Source organism: Oreochromis niloticus, linkage group LG18 (assembly GCF_001858045.2).
Source record: "Oreochromis niloticus isolate F11D_XX linkage group LG18, O_niloticus_UMD_NMBU, whole genome shotgun sequence".
Classification (NCBI taxonomy): Eukaryota; Metazoa; Chordata; class Actinopteri; order Cichliformes; family Cichlidae; genus Oreochromis; species Oreochromis niloticus.
The window spans coordinates 8,180,973-8,204,379 of record NC_031982.2 but is presented as its reverse complement, the minus strand read 5'-3'; the positions used below and the strand labels follow the sequence as shown (position 1 = coordinate 8,204,379).

Below are 23,407 nucleotides of genomic sequence, written 5' to 3'. Positions count from 1 at the left end.
GATTTCATAGAAACATTTAATTCAGAGTTGATAACAGAGTATTTACTGTATGTACATGCAACACAATATGGAATGTACAATATAAATAATCCCAGGTGGATGCTACGACAGCTTGCAACTTCTTGGAGCAACACTAGACAGTATAACGAGCATAAAATACACGTAGGCAACGTTCCATTTCAAGCTGCCTCAAAACATCTGACAGAAATGTGAAAGTCGGAGTGGTGGGTCATGTTTGTTCATCAAGCTTCTTTTTTTTAAAAATATTTTTATTTTATAGAGCCAGACCTCACACAGGGAATTCTTCTCTACGATGCTAGATAAATACAGATTTGAAACACATCCCACATGCTTTCATAAGAAATGCAAAGGTGAATTCTGGTGCATCACGTTCCCTAAATTTTCACTGTCATGCACACACAACCCTCATGAAGCTGAACTGACTATTTTGTGTGACCGTACTGCTTCTAGGTGCCAGTGGTGGGTGGCTGATTACAGGACAGAAAGGCTGGCTGTTGTTGTTGTTATTGTCATTTCTGGACACGATGCTGAGATGGTAAATGACTCATATTCTGTCAGTGAGAAAGTGGCAAAGAAAAAAAAAAGTTCTGGTCATGCATCGTTGTAGCTTTAGAAATAGAAAATGTGCAAAGATTTAACGGAAGGTGCATTCAAGCAGATGGTAAATGGGCAACTAAGTGATGGGGTGGTGAGGGGAATGCATTATTCACATCATCCACTCTAGTCTTGGTCCTGGTTCTTGAAGGATCTCGTCACAGTTTCAGTGGATGTGTAGATACTACAACCTGTGATCCAAGAGTCTTTTTTTTATTGGTTTAAAAAAAGGAGGAGGGGCATCCAGGGCAAGAATACAACAGTAAACAAATATCAGCAGACAGGAGAGCCTGATTGATATTTTAGTACTCCTCAGCTGTAACTGCGACCATTTGAAACACAGTGCACGTCACTTTGAAAGCATCATGTAAGGAGACGAATACCATAGGCACGACATCGAAGGTTCCACTGTCTTATTTGAGAACACGCTGACCCATAAACATTTAGCTACTGGATGCTCGACAGTATGTCACATGCGACGGCTTTTTTAGAAAAAAACATATACTGTATATAGAAAGCTTTTACTAAAACACACAGCTTGTCTCATTTGGCTGCGGTACAATCCTCTGTTATTCCCACGTTTCTCTAATCTAACAGATCATCTTGGTGCCATGAATTATGCATTTGGCCTAAAGATAAGGCATCGCAGCTGTGTCTGGGGCTTTGGTCTTGCTTCTCAGAGCTCATTTTCTGTTTATTTTTTCCTTAGGTCTTTTCTCCCTGCTGCCGATCTGATATAAGTAAGTCTCCACTGGCTCGGTGCGTAACGTAGAACATCGTCGGCATAACACGTGAGACCGACAGTGAGCCCAGGTTAAGAGTTGATGGTGCTTTGTGGTGAATGATTGTCTGCTCTGTTCATAAATACAGGAATTCTTTTTTTTCCCAAATGGGCTCAGTGTGAAAAAACATATAGAATATGTAACTTTGACAAATGTGCAAGCAAAAGTGTAAAAAAACAAACCAAAAAATCCTTTAAAGTGTTTTTAAGGTTGCATTACTGCATATAAGAACAAGATGGTTGCTGTGTAGCAATTAATTATGTCTGGATTGCATCAATAGGCAGCAGAGTAGATGTTCCTTTCCTCACAACATACTTCTCATTAAGGTGACCCACAGGAAACCCTTCTCATGAAATGCAATATCTGTCATCTGAATACGAAAAAAGTACGTTCATTCGTCCCGCGGCAGTCATCACGCCCTCTCCCCAGAGTCCTGAAAGTCCCAGGGGCAAACGTCAACCATTTTCGCCCCGGGTTTATAACTAGTGCTCAAAGAGCCGTCTTTCTTCTTCTCTGGTGATTTTCTAGTCTGAGCCAAGCTGCCGTGCATGAGCTCGGTCTCCCGGGAGAAAACCTCCGCCCTCCTGACCTCCATCACCTCTGGGTCTCTTGTTGAGCTCCTCCGCCGCTCAGAAACTGGCGCGCCGCATTCCGAAGACTGGCTGACCCTTCTCCTCTCCGACGGAGGCTTGCTGGAGGAGCTCCGTCTTTCTCTACTCTTCTCCCTCCCTTTCTCCTTCTCAGCTTTGTGGTTGGATGAGCTGGAGCCTTTCCGTTTCTTCTTGTGTGAAGTGGGACTGTTGCAGGTCTTCTCCTGTTTAGGTGAAGGTGGGCCGGTGTAGTCCCATGGGCAGATTTCGACCATCAGAGACGGGGGCTGTAAAAGGCTGCCTGTGGACTTGGAGTGGTCTGAGTGAAGCCCTTTGGGTTTCCCATCAGTAGGCGTGACACTCTTCTTACGCCTGATTCTGTCTGGAGAAATGGAATCCGAATCTCCTTTCAGCATGGGTTGCTCATCGAATTCCCAGGGACACACATCCGGCTTGAGAGGAAGAGGTGACCTGGGTGCCCGAGATTTCCGTGTTTCCCTTCCTTCCTCCTTTTCTCCTCCTTTATCTTTGGCGCGGTGTCTGTTGGAAGGAGACTGGCCCGTCTTCTGCCTCTGCTGGGACCGACCACCTTTGGTGACTCCAGAGCTGCTGCTGCTGCCTCTCCGGCCCGAGGTGGTTTCTCCAGGAGCGATGGAAACGTGCTTCTGGGTTTTTGCTTCTGAGGGAGTCTGTGGTTCTTCCAGTTCCCAGGAACAAACCTCGGACACATCGTAAAGGTTCCTCCCCGTCTCAGAGCAAATTGATGGCTGGCTCCCGCTCACCTGTTGGATAAAGGAATAAAAATCAAAATGAATGCCAAATCAGTTAATACTACAAGGGGCTCGAGCAAACACTTTCTTAATGTAAGAATTTTAGGGTTAACTGGTTGATTGTCCCTACCAATGATCAGAGAAATCGCTTTATGTCTGTCTGGCTGTTCTGTACCATCATCACCTCATCGACTTTAAACCTGGTGGGTGTATTGCTGGGCCCTCCAGTGAGTGCAGGGCTGAGTTCAAGACTGTTTTATTGAGTGGTTCTCATATTTTGGTCAAAAGCTGCTCTCTGTTACCAGTGTTTCCTCTTGAGTGACTTCTGCCTGCTCCACTCTGTGTGGGTGGAGGTGCACACATACACATACATGCATGTTTGTTTGGATATCTGTCAGGACATTCATTCAGATTAATGCATTTTCAAACCTCCTACTGCAAACCTAATTTGAACTTCGACCATAAAAACCGAGTTTTAAACGAAGACAGGTGGACATTTATATTTGGTTCCTACATCACATGACTGCAGTACCTTATTTTTGTTGTTTGGGCATAAGTAAAAATGTAGACTGTATAAAAAGATGAATTTGTCAACATTACATCACACATTGATTTTTTCAGTCCTGCTGTGAAGCCTCAAGGTGGGTGTTTTCAATGTTGCCCATTGGTGTTTCGCATTAGATCAGACAAGTTAGAGGTGTGTCTGCACCCACATGTGCTTGTTACTTGTCAAACAAAGGCTGAATTAATACATTTGAAGGAGTAGTAACTGTAACTTGACACTGAATTTAAAAATGTAATTAGGAGACTGTTTACTAAAGTCACAGTGAAAGAGAGATGAAGGCAATTTTCCCTCAGAAATCATTAGCTATTTCCAGGTCCAAACAGCCTTCTGAGACACAACTGAGAGTTAAAAACTGTCCAAATTCTTTTGTTTGTGTATGTCTAGGCATCCTTGAAAAAGAGGATTTAGAAGATTTAGCAGTATTAGAAGTTAGCAGAAAGCTAGCTAGGTAGTTTCCATTATAAAGCTGATATATTAGCTATTTCTAAAAAACTAAAATGTTCAAATTTGCTAAAACTTTGGAAGCAAACCATGACAGAAAAATAAATATCTGCAACATTTGAGCATTGCCATAAAGATATGCTACCTGATGGCCCGCTACAGCGCTATTGTTAAGCTAATATAACCATGTTAGCATAGGGACGACCCTCGATGCTTGGACCTGGAAACAAGGTTGATACGTCATCATTTAACAAGCTTTTACAACAAGATGTCTTCTTGCAAACAGATGAGTTTTTGCCTCTTGGCCATTAGAAAGAATGCAGTTTATGGCATTTTTGCACTGGCTTCACTTTTCAGACCCAGCAGCTACATCCACCCTTTATATCCACTGTATGGCAGCAACCTGCAACGTGCCTGTCCTCAGGGATACAATCTTCCAGAATGGAAACTGCACTGCTCTATTAAATGCAACAAAATGATAATAATAACGATAAATGCTCAAATCTCCAAGGTGCTTCATTTGCATGTCCAGCCAAAAGCAATATAGGAAAAATGTAATGCAAGTTCTAATCACTTTATGGGGAGCGTGGAAGCTGTTTCATAATGCTCATGTGCTCCCCACATGTTGTATTTGTAATATTATACACCACTCCAGCTTCCCTCTTGGGGGGGGGGCTTCCTGTGTTCAGCGTGGACCACCAGACATCCTAATTTGTTAAATGGTTTGTGGTAAGTGCTGGCTTCCTGTAACTTGGTGCTGATATAATCAATATTTTATAGGATCGAGTTCCTAACAGTTACATAACAGACTCCGCAGATATACGTACCACCTGAGTCTGTAGTGTTTCTCAACTCAGTAGAAGTTCTTTAGGAGAAGTCTTTTGGTTTTGTGATGTGGGGTGGCAGCCCTGTGGTGTCTGTATAACAGGGACAGACACTTCCCTTCACGCACTTCTTACTGGCGTCCCTGACGTTTGAATTCGATACAATTTAAAAGATGTAAAAAGAAAAATACACTTTTGACACACACTATAAGAATGTCCTGAATGTGTTGACAGCTCTCTGCCCTGAATGTGGAAGTGCGCAAAACAACCAGCAGTCTCTGACCTACTTCTTTCCCTACCTTGCCATTCATCTATGTGTGTTATCTGTGCCATCTGATTGACCCAAGAGGGTGTTGATCTGCAACATGGCGTTTTTTTGGGGGGGGCTGAACAAAAGGAAACCCCATGACCAGCAAACATTTGTATAAACTCTGACCCTGCACTTAGCCCAGCACTACTGGACCTGATCTTGCAAGGACAAATGTTTTTAGGTATTGTTTGAGATCAGTTTAAGCCCTGGACTATTTTACAGGAATCCTCAAAACATGACTTCAAATGACTGCAAGTGTAGTCTGTGTCTGCTGCGTGCCATTCACTCCTCTCTGTCCTCCAGTCTTTGCTTATCTCTACTGCTACTGCACAATAAAAAAGGACATCTGGCTTTAAAGAATCCAGCAGTGCCAGTCTTTTAGCGGTCGATTTACCAAAGTCCTGGTCTCCAGGCATAGTCCGATTCCAGTAATCCACTCTTTGCATCTCGTGCCCCGAGTAGCCTGCTTGATAAATTTCCCACCTCATTAACAATCATGAGGAAAACCACTGAGATCTACTGTAGCTTTAGTCTTAGCAAAGGGTCCCCAAGGCAGACATGGCATTTTCATTTATGTATGCAACTGATAATAATGTTATTCTTATTGTTACTATGAAAGAAGATAAAATCTTTATAGTCAAGGACGCAAAGAAATGTTAGGTACTTTTCTTGATAAATGACTTAAACAATTAATCAGTTAATAAAATTAAACCTGAATAAGTTTCTGTCAGTGGGCTAATCGACATTTAAGCACATGAGCTACACATTAAAGCTGAATCAGTTTCTATTAAGAATGTAATTATGTAGAAAAGCACCTGTTGCTTCATTATGCCCATCTTCAAAGGTGTCTTGGAGTACTCCACCGATTGGCTGACTGGCATCTTGGGGTAATGCTCAGGTGTCTCGTCCACCTCTGACAGCGTCCTCCCTTCCTGTCCCTTCACGCACTTCTTACTGGCATCCTCGATGCTCTGAGTCTTGTTTGTGAGCCCCGGCACCTTCTCCTTGGCACTCGCAATCACGCTCAGGGATTTCTGCATAATGGAAGTGCGCAGGTGCACAGGCTTCTTCTCGTGTGTCAGGTTGTGAGCGCTGGCTGATTTCCAGAAGAGCGGCACGGATTCGGTGGACACGGCTGGTTCCAGTCTCGGTGGAGTCGAAGCTGGTTCCAGCTGCTTCTTGGCATGTTTACGGCCAATGAGAGAGCCCAGAAGAGATCCTTCCCCGACAGTCCCAACAGGAGTCGTTTTGTCTCCCGCAGCTGAGCCGCTCTGGCTTCCGCCTTCTTCATCCTGGTCGCAGACATGGTCATAGCTGAGTGACTTTTTCAAGCCCATGACTTTGTTCTTCAGGGAGTCGTCTCGAGGTTTTCCTGTTGGTGGATATATTAATAGACAAGTGTTTTGTAATGTAACTTATCATCTTTTGACCTGTAAACTCTGGTCACAGCAGAAGATGAGGTTTGATATTTTTTAATTAAGCCTTTAAAGAGATTAAAGATTTTTAAATAGACCATTTATATTTAAATAAAATATAAGCAAATCTGATCTTTTGCCAGTTTAAGAATTCATATTTAATTTACAATGAGGACGCGAATATGACTTTTTAATCCAGTGTTATTAAACCTTTCTGAAGCAATCTTTTCTATCAACTATAAAGTGCCATTTATGCCCCATTTATAGAGCTTCTTAAACAGGACCCAACCAGACATCGTAATATTACATATAATACACTTTACAAGTTTAGGAATGCATAGTTGGAAAAAAAGCATGCAGGCTCTCACAATATTTTCCTTTGAAATGACTAATTGGCTCTCTTCATTTCCGTGCTACAGCCGGGGCTTACCGTGGTGGCTCGGCTCAAATGGATTTCTCCTCAAGGTGCTGCGGTTGCTGCCATGTTCGCTGCCATCATCACGACTGCACTGCCGGTGTAGGTGCATAGTCTCTGGGATCTCTGTTATCCGTTTCATCAGCGAACGACCCAGACCCTTCTTGGAGTTGCGCTTCTTTTGAAGGTGAGGGTTGTTGGCAAGCATCTTCTTACATTTGTAGACTTCCAGCTGGGCGTACAGCTTCTTCAACTCGTCCTAAAATAAGAAAAAAGTCTTAAATCATAATTTATTACAACACTCACTTACTTCTGAGTTTAGGTAATAGTTGTGTGGGTGCCAAAAATGAACTTGTGGGCCTGAGCAGGTGTACCATGACAGAAAACTCCTTCTTTTTAAAGGAAAATATTGAAACATTACTGAAAGAGAAACCAGGGCCACCTGTTAATGGCTTCCAACCATATGTTGCCGGTTTCACTCTTCACTGGCAATATCTTAAGGGAATCACTTAAGGGAAAAGTGAACATATTTGGAAGAAACTGTGCTTATGAAAGATGGACAAAATGTTCAGACCTAAACAAAATGAAGCCATTGCTGAAACCTGCATTATTTCAAATGGGGAGACTACTGTGGTCCAAATGTGCTGATGTTGAGAAAAATTATGTTAAGTTAATCAGTTGAACATCACTAAACATTTCATTGATGCACTTACAGTCTCAGCAGCTCATTTCAAGTCTTCTTCAATACATCATAGTGCTCATTTTGTAAGTTATGGACCCATTTAATGTCACTCTGATCCAGTGAAAGTATCTATTTAGGCAGGCCCTACCCTTTAACCCAGTATGTGTATACAGTTTCCTCAAATTTGTGTTTAGTTGTAATAAAAGGGGTACAAGTAGGCTGTTTAGGTTTTCTGGTAAGTACCCTTTAGTATGTTTTCTTCCAAGTTTCTCAGTTATTGTTGCAGAAAATGATGGTTGCAGTTGTTAACCAGTTTAATCAGCTAGGGCTTATGATAGCTCAACTTGACCTCCTTGTCCAAACGTGGTCTCGCCCAGTTTCACAGTCACGTATGTCGTACCACACAAATGCCATGCACCAGGCTTAAGATTGAAGATTTACAAAGCAAAAGGTAATGTGAGAGTGGTCTAACACATGTGCTGTGATTTCTGACTAAACCGTGGTACACCAGACATGAAGAGTAAGACAGAAGGTGCCCCATTAAAAATATATGTTGCATTCTGACTTAACGGGTTGATATCTGACAATGATCAACAAGGCCGCTTTACCCGTATATCCTCTGGGTCCAAACTGTGCTCGCTCCAGGCCGAGGTGATGCTGTTGTTGAGGTAGGAGCCAGATCTTCCTATGTCTAGCTCCTCCTCGTAAGCTTCGGTGGCTATATCGTCTCTCGCCTGCGTCCCTTTGTACAGGAACTGAAACAGATCAAGAACAAGGTTATAAAACGAAATCACTGAATCTACAGGAAGACTGACAAAAAAGTTATCATGTGACATGCTGGCTAAAGATGCTGTCCACAATATAATGCTCACTAAAGACATTTTCTATTATCTGTTTAATATATTACTGATTACAGAAGTCAATATTTGCTAGAAAATTATCTTTTACTCCAATTTTAACTTTAATTTTGTTACTGAAGTCAGTTATTTTATAATTGAAATTTCTATCTGTCGACAGCAAAACAATCCAAAGTTTAGATCAAAAACCCCAATCAAGAAAACAACAATAAAAAAACCAATAACTAGCTCCAAAAGTACTGCAGTATATTTTCTCTTGCTGTTGATTATTATTTTAATCTAATGCAACTATGCAAATTGTGCCTAACCAATTCAAATTTATACAGTTCAGTGTATGCAGGCAGTAATCTCCTCCTCACATGTGATTCCTTCCTGCAGAAAGCACGTTAGGGCTGCAATATTCCAATAATTCAGTAAATAAATGATAGATTGCGCCTTGATTTTCATGCTCAAATTGTTTAACTTTGTTTGAATAACAAATTTAGGGATGGCGAAAGGCCAAATATTTAGCCCAGTTTGAAGAACAGATGCAGTTTGAGATTAACATCCTCCCATTGTGCTTAATTATCCCAGTGTACTCAACTCACTTGCACTTCTGAGGTGCCTAATTAAGAAAGAATGAAAGAACAGAGAGTGTTGATGGTGTATTTCATTTCTCACACTGCAGGAGAATTAAATGTTTTCCATCAGACTTGAGAGATCGCACATAAAGACACCCGCGAGAGAGCTGAGCCAAATTACAATAACCGCTAACGCAGTTTGATTGAGTTTAAGGTAATGTTAGCAAACGTGCCTGTGTACATCTGTGTGTTTGCCCATTGCTAATAACAAAGGAACTTAAGATGATTAATGAAGTGTTTTGTGTACAAGCTACAATGCAGCAGCAGCCACAGTGGAAATCACTCTGTAACGCTGGAATGCTTTCCCAGTAAATAAGTTGCACTTACACCCAAGCTAAGAAACAACACATTCTGCGCACGGCTAATGTTTCAGCTGTACACTGTACAAGTTCATTTGGGAGCCTCAAAATCTATTCTGCGCTCAGTGAATATATTAGAGTCTTTACACTTACCCATTTAAGTGCATAATGAGAAAAATGTACAGACCACTGAAGAGATTTTTGTTTTCCCAAATGGAGCTACTCTTGTGTGTCCCATAATATATGCGGTATACAAAAAAACAAACCTTGGACTTCACTGGAACAATGGTCTGGCTTTGTCCAAAAACGTGCTGAAATGAGGGTCGTTAAAAGTCTATTCATGTCCCGTACTATTTCTTGATCTCTTTGGTTTGCAGAACAACAAACAAGGAAGATAAATCTTACTTGTGGATCCTCCAAAATGCCCTTTACACATTTACTGTTACAGCTTAGAAGCTGAGACCTAAAAACAGTCAAGCAGTCTGTAATTTTCAGTTAATATTAACAGTGCTAGCATCGTGTCATGTATGTGAACCCTGCGTTAATTGAAAAATGTCATTTGCATCACTGCGTGCATCACACTGAGCATGGACGGGAGAAAGAAAAGACTTTTCTAAAGAGATAAGGAAGGAAGTTACTGCCAGGCGTTCATAGCTGAGGTAAAGGTTACAAAACTATCTAAAAGCAGCCTGATATTGTTGTGACCCCAACTGCTAATATTATTAAGAAGTTTAAGTGTTCCTGGTGGAGAAAAAAAGAGAGGAATAAAAAACGTCAAAGGATAAAGCAGCTGACCTCTGGGGTAGAGCCCCGCCACAGCAGGCATGACAGAAGCTTGCTAAAAAATATGATGGGAAGTAACACTGATTCACATCACACAAAATCTAGTGTGGAAACGCCACAAAGAAACCAGAAATATGTTCCCAGGGGCCATGTCGCCATGTCGACAGGCTTATGGCTCGGCTCACAACCACCACAACCTGCCACTAAGGATGTAGTTATACTGTAATCAAATGGAATTTTTATGTGTCTTTTATTTGAAATTACAATGTAATAATGTTCACCTATAAGGTTAGACTTGCTAGAATAAGAAGGATCCATTTAATTAGAGGGGAACTACTCCCTTAGTCGTGCTCTATATTACAAAAGTGTTAGTCCATCTTCAGACTCATCCTGTATTTCTATTTCAGGTACACCTTCATTAAGTTTCTTGACTGCATCTTGCACATTTTGGACATTTGCAAACGGAACGGACATCTACCCGACTGCCTTAAATAACCTCTGTGGTAGGTTCTCCTGCAGTAGGGGTCTCCAAGACCACGTTTCACCATGACCAGGGTTTGTGGTTTATCAAGGGAAACAATAGGAACCATGCTGTCAAATTAAGCTTGGAGATAAAACAACATCAGCCCCACTTTAAAGCATCAAGGAGGCTCAGCTGTGTTATGGGGCTGTCTTGAATCTGTGCTGGGTCCAGTGAAATGATAAAATTATGAAAGCTCCTGAGGCCAAACATACTGTCCAGCGTCAGGCAGCTCTTTCTCTCTCACACTGTCATAGAATCATTTGGATAATAGATATAACCGAGAGTAGTGGAAAATGTACCTCGAATTAATCCTGTGATCAGCACATAAGTTAAAAAAGTGCTAATTTTAACTTATGTGCTGACTCCTTCTTCTGCCAGTAAAAATCCCACTGCACATTTAATATGTGAAATACACTTTTTATATGTTTTTAATGAGGAGCTTGGTGCTAAAGCCCTAGATTATTATTAATATTTTTTAAATTTGTATTTATTTGCTGAATGTTTTCTTGATCATTAACACAAAGCCCACGAAACTCATAACTGGCGAGATCTGTAAGTAACAGCAATGAAGTATTCACCTTAGGTATCAGCAGCAGGGCCAGAGTCACAGACACAGTCAGGTGAGTGTGAGCAAAGAACAACATGAGCATCCAGTCTGGGTGTAGTCCCGGCACCAGAGAGAACCTGCAGAAAAGAAAAAACATCAACGGGAGAAATTCTGCATACTCACCAGCAGCCAGAGTGCTCAGCACGTCTGTGAAATACGCTCAGACACACGTACAAACGCAGCATTTAGTCACTCTCTGGACAGCGAGAACAGAATTAAATGTACCACAACCCGAGGCATTCCCCGCACTGTAAACACAGGGATAAACACACAACTGAGGGAAAATTATAAAAGCGTCTGTTTGCTGGGAAGAAGCTGGCTCCTTTTAAAAGGCAACTTGTGCCGATATGAAAGATCTCTGCAGCCAAAACTGCTTTTGAAGGCTTTGGATGCTTCATGCTGTAGATCCACGGGCGACAGGCAATTATAGCGAGTGGGAAAAATTGTCAACTTTGTCTCGGTTGTTAATTAGCATTAACGAGTTAACATAAACCAGTGTTAACATAACGGTGACGCTTGTGTGCGTGCATGTTTTTTAATCATTCGATACTGCTTCCCAGTTTCCCCACGCTGCTTTGAAAAGTTTCTCTAAAAGTTCACAGCACAGAGGAGAGACATTGTTTTCTGTCGCCGTCAACAGAACACCAAATCATTTCATTTTACATGAAAGAGCCAAGTCCCATTTTTGTCACCAGTGACAGCACACAGAAACTATGTCAAAGCACACAGAAGCAATTCTGGTAGCTTGTGGTTCCTTTTAAAAGCTTCATGTCATCATTCCCGTTTATTAAGGCCGTTTTAAATCATAGTCGGTATTGTATTCACGAGAACCAGCATGGCTGATTGTTCCCATTATTGTTGGAGAACGTGAATAGTGCACAAAAGCCTAACAAGAGGATCTAAGTAGCAGCATTTTGTCACCAATTTTCCGCAGGCAATCAAAGCCAGACACCATGACAGATAAATCAATGAAATTATTTAAGCAGTATCAAGCTGAGTCAAGTGCATTGTGAGTAAAAAAAGTGAAAGGCATTAAATACTTGAGCGTGTGTGTTTGACATTGTTTAGAAATCCACCAAGGTGGTTCACAATTCACTGGCTCATTATCTTTTGTCATAATAATCCCAATCATGATTCAAATTAGAATTAGTCCAAAAGAATAGTATGTGTCTGTTTTCTGTCCCAACTCCCAAACACACACACACACACACACACACACACACACACACACACACACACACACACAACATATCGAACAACTCCAGCCTTATCTCTGGACTGCAGCAGCATATAGACTCAAAAAAAGGAAAAGAAAAAGGGGAAAAACACTCAGAAAAGCTCACAATGTTTTATTCTCCAGCAAATGAGAACAGCTTGATTCATAAGTTTCCCAGAGCTGATGAAGGTGTACCCAGTGGACTTTTCAGTTTCTCAACAGATTAAAAGGATGTGATCTTTTCCTCCTTGTACCACGGAGCACAATAGACTGCCTCCCAAATGAAAGAATATTCAATCAGAAACAGTTTTATCGGAGAATGTGTGACAAATGGAATGTTTTGCCCGAGGCTCCTGCGGGCTCTCTGTAAAAGCAGTTTTATTTCTGCTGCAGCAGGACTGACAAAAATGTTCTTCGTTTTGGAGCCTTGTGAGGTCAAAGCTCCAGCAGCGCCTACAGTGTACACAACAGCTTTATTCCTTGACCAACACGTTTTGGCCTTCACTGGCTGTCAATGTGATGACCCTGATGGAGGCCACAAGCCAAAACTGGTTGTTAAAGCAATAAAGTGTTAGCTAAAAACTGACTAAATGCTCCAGAAGTAACACAGGAACATGTTCATCAGTGCTTGTTTCTGCTGCCTTACAGTGCATCACATATATTTGAGAAACCAATGGAAAAAAGTCAATATTTGATATGAGCACCTTTATTCTATAACACAGCCTGAACTCTCTTAATCAAGTTTTCCTGTCATTTAGAGCTTTTATTGTCATTGTGCAGTTTCTTGCACAGTGAAATTGGGTAGCTGGACCACAAAGGTGCAAAAGTAAAGAAGAGAAAACAATATACAACGAGGTGAAAAAAACAAAACAATATATATGTGTACATATATGTGAGTGAACTATATACATGGTGTATGCGTAAGAAACATTGAAACAGAAACCTTGTGGGGCTGTATACAAGGGAAGTTATATATTACAATAAATAAATAAATAAGGGTGGAGGGGCTATGGTCATTTAGGGTGGGGATGGTGATTCCACTGAGACCAAAATATTGCACAGAACATGGAAAGAGTGAAATATTGCACATTGATCAATAGCAGCGTCAGAGTGGATGTGTTGGAGACGTCTGTTCACACTCTTAGTTTGCATTAAGAGTTCTGACAGCCCACGGGAAGAAGCTGTTCTTTAGGCTGTGGGTTTTGCACCTGATGGATCTGAACCTTTTTCCAGAGGGCAGGATGTTGAAGAGGTGGTGGTTAGGATGGAGGTGGTCCTTTATAATTGGCCTGGCTCTGGGGAGACATCTTGAGCTGGCAATTAAGTCCAGGGAGGAGACCCTCTGTAGTCTCTTCTTGTCAGCTGTTGCATCCACACAGGGATGGCGTGCACCAGCACACTCTCGATAGTGGCACGGTAGAAGGACACTAGGAGTTCAGTCTGCAGCCTGTTCCATCTCAGAACCCTCAAGAAATGGAGGCACTGCTGGGCTTTCTTTACTAGGGCTGATGTGTTTGTGGACCAAGATAGGTCCTCAGATATGTGGGTGCCGAGGAACTTAAAGGAGGACACCCTCTCCACATAGTCACCTTTTATGGAGAATGGAGGGGGATCAGTTCTTGAAGTAGTTTTCAGGAATAGCTCTCCAGGCTTCTTGAAGGACAATCGTAGCTCGTCTTTGGATGTTCGCTGCCTTTTGTTCTGTTCTCTATCAAGATGGTCCCACACTGCTTCAGTAATGTTGAGCTCTGGGCTCTATTGAGGCCACTCTTGTTCCAGTGTGTCTTCCTCCATCCAGTTGTGCTTTTACTGCATTAGCAGCGAAAAATGAAGATCTTGCTATTTTTCTGTGTTCATACTTCTATCAGTTTTGATTAAGTGGAGATATCATCTGAATTTCAGGAGCGGTACCACACCTCATTCATGCCCCTTCCGGTTTCAGTACATATGCCCCCTTCGCCAATACCTGCTGTCCTCATTTTCATGCCCCCCTTTTCCTCCTTTCTTCTCTTCTTCCTTTCATTCACTTCTTTTTAGTACATGAGGATCTGCCCGGCCTGGGAGCCGCTGCCAGTCCCCTTCAAGGCCTTCCCCAAACCGCAGCACCAGTACACGGCCCCTCATCCATCATTGCGCATCGTAACTGAGGATGTGGTCCCAGCTAGTGAAATTATTGACAAGATGCCCAACACCACTGGCTGAAATGCAGTGAAAAACCATGACAGAGCCTCCATCGTGTTTCACAGATGGCTGTAGACACTCACTGCTGTACCTGTCTGTTGTACCTGGCCTTGTCTGTACATACTGACAACAGTTTGAACCAAAAATTAAACATTTGAATTCATCACTCCCTGAGATGTTTCCACTGATTTTAAGCCCAGTTCTCGTCAAATTTGGCATATCTTTATCTTTACTTCCCGTTTCCCTTCCTTAGGAATGGCTTCTTGACAGCCACCCTTCCACTGAGACTATTTCTGATGAGGCTTCAGTGCCTCTCTCGGGTCCTGTGTCAGGTTTTGCTGTATTGTTTCTGAAGGCCATGACCTTAAGAAAGTTTTTTAGGCCTGCTACTTCTTCTGACCTAGCTGCCTGGTAAATCTGTCATATGAAAGTGGTGAAAATGACACCAATGAATCTGGAACGCCAAAACAATAAATGCTATAAAACATGCTAAAAGGCTCCATGGAGAGATGGAAAACTTCCACCAGGACAGCCCAATGTAGGATGCATTAAACCTTAGGCTGAGTAACTTCAAGGTATTTTTAAGAAATTATAAGACAACTGCTAAATGAAAAGGAACATCTAAAATATTCAGAAAATTGAGCTACATCCCACCTCTGTAAGACACAGAAGGAGCGGCAGGCACAGTCAGCGGCGGGGCACAGGGTTTATTTTAGGCACTGGAACAGTACATCTATGCTGTGTCTCTGCTTGGGGAAGACATTTTTTATTCACCTCCTTTCAACCGGCTTACCCTGCCGTCTGCTGACACTGTTCATTTCCCTTATGAAGGGGGCGGCTGAACTCTCATCTGACATGCTCTGCAGTTGTGAAAGGCGACCTAACAGACAAATATCTCTGTGATTATGATTAAACAGGTTGTGCTGTACAAAGGGGTAAAGTCATTAAGCTCTGTGCCACTGTTCGTGCCATCTCCTTATTACTCTCAGCGAGATTTTCATCAAGTCAGGGTAAGATGCTCGATTGTTCCGCATTCTTAGCTCCGTTTCATGTGTCTCTTGTACCTTCTGTTCCCACATCTTCCTCTTTTCTTTTCTCTCTTTCAGTCAGTATACAAGAGAGCATAATTGAGCCATTCACATCAGCATATCTTCTTTCATGCCCACCCATGCTGGTTCCATCATATTTTCTCCACCCACCTGATAATGTGGAAGATGGCCGATATGAGGAGCTCATTGTAGATGGCTACAGCCATGTAACGTGGCTCGTGAAAAGCCGAGGGTACGGTGCGGACAGCGTAGCACAGGTACACGCCCCACAGCAGGAACAGGAACTCAGCTGAGCAACAAAAGACACAAAAATGTTTGAATTTTAGTTTCTATTTGCCACCTAAAACGGGGGGGGGGTCATATTTTGTATGAAATTCATCCGCTGTAGCTGACAGTTGCCTTTTGACAGCACAATATACTAAACTTACCCTAAACCTTTAATTTAATCGTCCAACATTTTGGGAAATGATCTAATTTGCTTTCTTTCTATGAGTGAGGTTAGAGGGTCGATACCTTCCTCACGAAGCTGGAACCAGGAGGCAATTAGCCAACCCAAGCATAAAGGCAAAAAGTAGGAAAAGAAAACAACTAAAGTGCCTTCCAGCACAGCCTGAGCTCACCAATCGAACATGAATACCTCAGTTGTGAAATTTATACAACCCCCCCCTCAAACAAATACCAAAAACTGAAATTTGTGTTGTTTACGTGTGGGTGGGTTGTTTTTTTGATTTGCTCGGCTACACTGAAAAAGTAAGCCCCAATGTTAGACTGTGACAAAAAGGCAGAACACCCACTGAAACCAAAATCGATTGTTATTTTTGCGTCTGTGCATGGTTTAAGCGAAATGAGAAACAACACGTTAAACAAACACCGATCTCTAAAGGTTGGTTGGACACCACCGGGCTAACCTTTCTCCACTTACAGAACTGTACAAGAAAGATTCAACTTCCAAAACCTTAATCTTTTTGTCACAGACTCTAAAATATTAGTGAAAAAAAATAGAAAGAATTTAAAGCTCCTTTCAAACTCCTTTCCATTAATCTGACACCATCTGAATGTGTCAGCTTAATGTCTGAATGAAACCCTGTGGAGGCTTTGGGCTGACATGTAGAGACTGTAATAAAAGATAAGAGGGGCGTATGAGGGAATGTGAAAAGGCCACGCAGAAGGGAAAGGTGGACAGAAATGCATGGGAGCTTTTTAAGAGTTTCGACCCACACGTCTCTTTTTACTTCACCACCTCCAACACAACAGCAGCATCTCCCACCATGGGTGACAGCAGCACAGAGAGCAGCTTATGGTGGGGTTTGTTTTCTGAAATTCCTTTTTTTTTTTAACTAAAACTGGCTTTAAAAAGAAAAAATCCAGGAATGAGCTCAAAAGAGTAAATCAGCCCTGAAAAGCTTGCATATATGAGTTTTCACTTTGTTTATTATGTTTTTTTTGGTCTCACCTCATCCTCAAAAAGAGAATGAACCACACCATTAGGTACCCTTTGCTAGTACCAGTGTTGGATCCCATCTTGCCTTTTTCTGGTATAGATTCAGAAATGCATCGGAAACGTTACTGTTACTCAGAAATTTTAATGCATGATAGCATCACACGGTAGCTGCAGAATTCTCAGCTGCAATTCCATCACATCCCAAAGATGTTGGGATGCTCTGTTGGTGTCATGGTCTCTGTGCCTGCCCAGCCGGCCCCGCAAGGGTACATGTGTTTGTTTTGTTTCCTCTCTCTCTCTCTCTCTCTCCCTCTCTGCCTGGGCGGAGCTCACTGCGGGCTCCCGCCCTTGGCCCACACACCTGTCCGCAATCAGCTGTCATTACCTGTCCACTATTTGAGGCTGGGACACAGATCTTCTCGTCGCTGGATGATTATACTACAGACGTTAGTGATTCTCCCAGTTCCTGTGAATCTGTGCTTAGTGTTTTCGTGATTCGTGAGTGACTTCCTTTTCCTGTGCTACAGACTTTCCTCCCCGGACCTGTGACCTCCCTGCAGTGCGAGGGTGTGTGAGTTTGGGCGAGAAGACGAGAGTGAGTGTGAGAGAGCTTCCCCGTGATCCTTTGGAGTTTGGGTTTTTCCCTTCACTGTATATATTGTGCACTGGTGTTGTAAATAAACTGTTTTTTGGAGACATCAACCTGCTCTGCTCTTGAGTCCCTACTATCAGTTGTGACAGTTGGAGTGGATCTGTTGACTAAACAACATGTTCCAGTCTTCCACTGTCCTATTTCACTCTGACCTCAGATGAGGAGTGCCTGGTGTGGTCTTCTGCTGCTGTATTGTGAGATGCTCTTCTGCATAACTTGGTTGTAATAAGTGCTTATTTGAATGGCTGTTACCTTCTTTACCTTTGCTGTCTGATCAGCATAAAGCAGTCTGCTCATTCTCCTCTCACCCCCTTCATCAGAAAGGCATTTTCACCCTGTTTTTTTATCATTCTCTGTAAAACCTGCAGATGGTTGAGTGGGAAAATCCCAGTAGATCAGCAGCCATACCAGATTCAAAGTCATTTCAATCACCTTTCTTCCCCATTGAACTTTAGCAAGTCATCTTAGTCATGTTCTCATGCCTAAATGCACTGCTGCTATGTGATTGGCTGACTGAGTATTCGTATTAGTGAAAAGCTGAACAGGTGTCCCTAATAAAGTTTTAACTATTCTTCTGGGTGTTGATTTAGTTACTATTTTCCAGCATTTGTATTGCAAAAACAGAAATCATTTCTCTAGAAAGGTAAATTAGGAGAAGATGATTCTGAACAGTGGTTGGCTCTTGTGTTACCATGGCAATAATGACATATAAAATATACGTTTCAAATTTTGCATGACTTCCTCATGTTTGCGCTGTTTTCCCCCCCTCTGTAAAGCAGCTGCTTCTCCGACATGGCGGTGACACGTTCCTGCTATCACTGAGTCTCATCTCATCTCTGATCTCGGGTCGACAGCAGTTTACAGGAAAGATGTATTTAAAACGCCAGCTGTCTCCACCGTCACAGTATCAACACTTTACAGAATATACAGTGCAGTACCTGTGCACGGCTACAGTAGCTCGTTATCATCGAAAGTGTCAGTGTAATTATATTTTAAAGAACATCAGTTACAAAAATCAATAGTAATTATTTTGAAATGTGAAGGACGGGAATTCTACAGGGTTGCTGCATTATGGAGGTATGAAATTATGACTGGGAGCAATCTAATATATCTCTGTCTGCAGTAGAACAAAAACATTATGCATCTTTTACTGCCAGTAAAAACCCAAAAAAACCAAAAAACAAGCCAATTTTTCCAAATAAAAAATACTTTTAGTTTTTTATGAGAACTCTGAATGAATATAACAAAGTCAGAGGTCCTCCTGTTTGTTTGAAAGAGCACAGACAACCATGCCAAGGATCACACTGGGATATGACTCCCTAAAGTCTTTACAGTGATTACAGACCATTAATATTTATGAATAGGTCGGTCTATAAATTGCGTAGTGCTTAGCCTCTGAATCGGGATGCATGGAGATCTGCTTCCAAGACGGAAACGATAACAACTCCAACTATAATACAGATTAATTGAGGATTTACAATAAGCGCGTCTCGGTGACATAATCGATAATGTTTCGCATCAGCTCTGCTTTGCTTCACAATTTAGTGCAAAATAGGATGTTATGTTCATTTTTGCGCTGACATGCGTTCTCATGTCGAAATTATGACAGGACGAGGGAAAAAAACACAGAAAAGCAATTAGGCTCATTTTCACGAGCGTGAAACGCACTGTTGTTAAAATCCTCCAAAGCAGCTTTGCAGGATGCGTCCTGTCCTTCAGTGGAGCCTCAGCACACCGCGGCATGTTTATGCCTGCTGTCAGAGCAGACAGCGGGGCTCCCTCATTTCCCTTCTCATCAAGAACGCACCCCCTAAATACACACCGACACACGTGTGGATGCAAATCGTTCCCGCGGTCGGTGCCTGTTCAGAGCGGGGTGTTTGTTAGAGGCTGTCACCGCTAACATACAAACACAGCAGTTCCACCGTCCTGTCTCTGGAGTATCCTTAACTGTCCTTCCTTCACAGGCTGCCTCCTGTTTCCTTCTCTCAAATTCTCCACTCCTGTGATGGTGCAAAACTCTCTCTGCATCGATGCCCACATCCCTACAAGTTTCATACTTCACAGGCTCCTTTCTTCTTCTTTCCTGCCACTTCCACTCTCCCTGCCTGCCTGTCTATCAGTCTTCACACACAGGCCGAGCATCTCTCAGGGATCCATCCATTCCCTTCTTTCCAAACAAGATTAGTCTCCCCTGCTGTCAGGCCAGCTTCAGTGAGGTGCACATCACTGCCTCCTGCTTTAAGAATCTGTCTTTAAGAGATTTACTGTAACATACATTCAAGGGCATGTGGGCCTTCACTAACCACAGCTTCCTTCCAATTCATTTACTCATATATTTTTTATTATAACAAAGGTATACAGTCTGGTCATTAACAGACATTTTGACACTATAATGAGTAAGGCAGAAGATGGGGTCAGAAAAGTTGGGAGACATACCTTTTCTTTACACCACTCCTTTTTGGGTACACAGGCAAGAGGACTGCCTAAATTCAACTAATGAAGGTGGAAATGCACTGTTGCATATTTAAAAAATAATCTTGAGTTGAAAATGTTTGAGATCATTTGCTTTAAGTTACTCTTTAATGTCTAAAAGTCAAACTTAAATTTAGCAAAACATCAGTTCTCCTCTGGACTACTGTTGCCGGGCAAGTTTTATCATCAACATACATGCTGCTTTTTTCTTTCTTTCTAAAAATAAAGTTTCTAAACTGAACTTAATCTTAAGGCTTATCCAAGCAGCCTGAACCCAAACTGTAAGCTCTAAAGCCCCTTCCAGTTAGGTGGTAAGTAGCACTTTCTTTCTTTCTGGAAAACGATGCTGTTTCTTATTTGGATTTACTTAAAGTCAGACTTGTGTAATTACAGGAAAGGCGTACAAACTTACTCACCGACTGCCATCATGTAGTCCCATCGGTCCAGCAGACACATGCTGAACTGCAGCCCCTCGGGAGTGAGACCCGCAGCAATGAGAGCCTGACTCAGCTCCGGATTCTGGCATACAGAGGACGTCCAGGCCACCAGGAACCACAGCACCACCAGCAGAATTACTAGCAGCAGCCGTAGGACCCGCCAGCTGGTCATGTAAGGTGTCCTCTGGGCCGTGCGGGACAGGAACACCTTTAACACCCTGTGTGGAGCAGGGAGAGAGCGTGAGGCACAAGCCTGAATATCAGAAACGACTGAGAGAAATCGTATGTAAGTGCTGCTCACGCCCCTGGCTGCTGATCACGTTAGCATGCTCATTTGAAATAAAATGAGCAGGGAGAAACTGCAAAATCAGTTCAATTCATTCATGCTTGGTAAATACGTTTGGTTTTGATTCATGTTGTAATTTCCTTTGAGTTTCAGGGAGAAAAGCGGACAGCACAGGAAGTGGGGAGGAAGGATCGGTTAAAGGAGGCGCCTGTCATTTTTGAGTTGTGCTTACATGTCCAACAGAAATCATGCATACATAGTTTATTGTGAATTACTTCCTGATGTTACCGCATCTGTAAAAGGAGCTAAAAATGCAGCATATTAGGCTCATTAGTTGCAGCAGCATAGGGAACAGTAGGGAACAATATACAACAGCATGTTCTTATATCACCATATATCACCATCTGGACATAGAAAAAAGTCTGTTTCAGTTTTTTACCCTGCTCATTTGCTATCTTTGGACCAGACTGTGACAAATCTATCTCATCTCTAATATATTCTGTGGGCCTGGACTGGAAGAGCTTGCCCCCGGGGCGCACTTCCCACTCAGCGAGCTCGGAAAAAAATCAAATTGGTAATTTTGCCAAGGGAACACTCTGGCCGGCCTTTGACCTCCTTCTCCCATCTCGGTAACACAGCCCGGAGCCGAAGAGCAAGAAGCTAAAGCGCGTGTGTGAATAAATACTTCAGCTGGCACATGCAGTAAGATCTGACCTGATGTGAAATTCACATGTGCTTATTGCCAAGATGGCACACATGTGTGCATACTAAGAGATGGCTGAATTACTGAAATGAAGACTAACTCATGGGCAAGTTAATAGAAGGAGAGTAGACGGGATGTAAGGGAGAGGAGGCGACCAGGAGAGGCTCGAAGAAAAGAAGAAGGGACAGGAGAAGAAGCGAGTTGACAACACAGGCAGAGGCTTTTTAACTTCTATGTTTTGCTTTCAGTTTAGTGTTTTAAAGTAAAATCATACTATAATGATCCAAGAGTATGTATGTATATTTGTATGTTCCCTATCTCCTCCTACATAAGAACCAATCATAATAAAACTTTGCATAAACATTGCATAGAGCACTGTGAGTTCCAGCATCGATAAGGCACATCCAAATATTTTATACAAATCTCACAATTTTATATATTTGCTCATTTGACAGTTCAACTGAGCACCGAATGGAATTCGAGATTAGAATTGTGTGTCATAATATAATGTTTCATAGCGTGATTGTAGCAAAAGTGTGTGTATTTGTATGTTCCATATGGCCCATGTGTTGCGCAGGGGTTTGCTATTTAATCATAATCCTTCATAGAACAGTCACAAAACAAACAGGAAATGTCATCTCAAATGGTGATTTTGGTTTTAGTTTACTGGAAGCAGGATTGAAATATTAAGCCAACACAGAAGTGCCAAAAACAGCATTTCCTTCAAATGGGCGGATGGCTCCAAAAATGAGTCATTTCCCACAGACGTCCATGTTAAACTTCCCAGATTCAATCATGAAAATAATATTTTTTCTGCCTGGTACAAAAAATGGATTTGGTCTCTCTAGATAATCCGCCCCTTCATAAAAACTGCTTTTTTTGGACGTTTTTTCCCATAAATATAACTAGTACATGTCCAGCCTACAGTATTGTTTCTGTGATTTTAGTCCATCATTAGATGGTTGCTAGACAACATAATGATGTCGTAATATATGTGGCATAATTCATTTTTTGTGGATGTAAATTTGATGTCAAATTAAATTAAAATTAAAAGGACACAATTAAGTGCCTTGTGAAGCAACTGTTGTTGTGATTTGGCACTGCATAAATAAAACTGAATTAAATTGAACAATGCCTTTATCAGGACGTCACGATCCTGTTGACTCAGTGGTTTTTATTGTTATTACTATTCAGGTTAATTCTTAAGACTTTCTTGTTCTTAGGGTTTGGTTTCTGTTCTGTGTCTCTGTTTCGCCCTGGTCCCTCGTCTATGTTTCCTCCCTGTTGCCATGTCTGATGTCTGTGTTAAGCTTACGTGTCTTGAGTTTAGTCTGTGTTGCTTCCTGTGTCTCGTTAGCTCTGATTTGTTCCTGTTGTGTTATCATCTGTTCCCCATCCTTTCGTTGTCAGTCTGTGTATTTAAGCCTTGTGGGTCTCTCTGTCTGTGTCGCGTCGTCAACGCCATCCACACCCTTACGCTTTGTGTGTTTCCCTCCGTGCTCCTCGTCCCTAGTCTCTTGTCTCCAGGTTTCCTACTATTTGTATTAGTTTCTAGTTTTGGTTTGTTTTTGCAAGTTTATTGTTTGTGGAGTTTTTTCTGCCACTGCAATAAAGCAGCCTCTTTGAGTTTATTCCTCCGTCTGAGTGTCCTGCATCCTGCCTGCCACAGACCTATCATGACAAGGACATTTAATGACCACTTTCTGAGACGCCAACAGTTAGCCACATCACATGCAGGAACATAACATAACAACATAACATTCAGACGGGGATAACATTGCTAAGAACACATTAACACTAACACTCTCTTCAACACTTTACACTGCAGTTAACTGAATTAACCTTAGCTTTGGTCTATGACAATTATTA

General features: G+C 42.1%; 1 protein-coding gene across 1 annotated transcript in view; it reads right to left on the bottom strand.

Annotated features, from left to right (window-relative positions):
• Window positions 1-23,407, bottom strand: part of gpr158b (G protein-coupled receptor 158b) — a 78,646-nt gene continuing 55,239 nt past the window's right edge. Inside the window, exons 7-13 of the mRNA XM_025900042.1 lie at window positions 20,529-20,767; window positions 15,695-15,833; window positions 11,070-11,175; window positions 8,018-8,164; window positions 6,743-6,986; window positions 5,713-6,269; window positions 1-2,769 (exon numbers count right to left, since the gene is read on the bottom strand). Coding sequence (XP_025755827.1) covers window positions 1,810-2,769; window positions 5,713-6,269; window positions 6,743-6,986; window positions 8,018-8,164; window positions 11,070-11,175; window positions 15,695-15,833; window positions 20,529-20,767 — 2,392 coding nt within the window. The 3' untranslated portion in view covers window positions 1-1,809. The remainder of the gene's footprint in view (window positions 2,770-5,712; window positions 6,270-6,742; window positions 6,987-8,017; window positions 8,165-11,069; window positions 11,176-15,694; window positions 15,834-20,528; window positions 20,768-23,407) is intronic.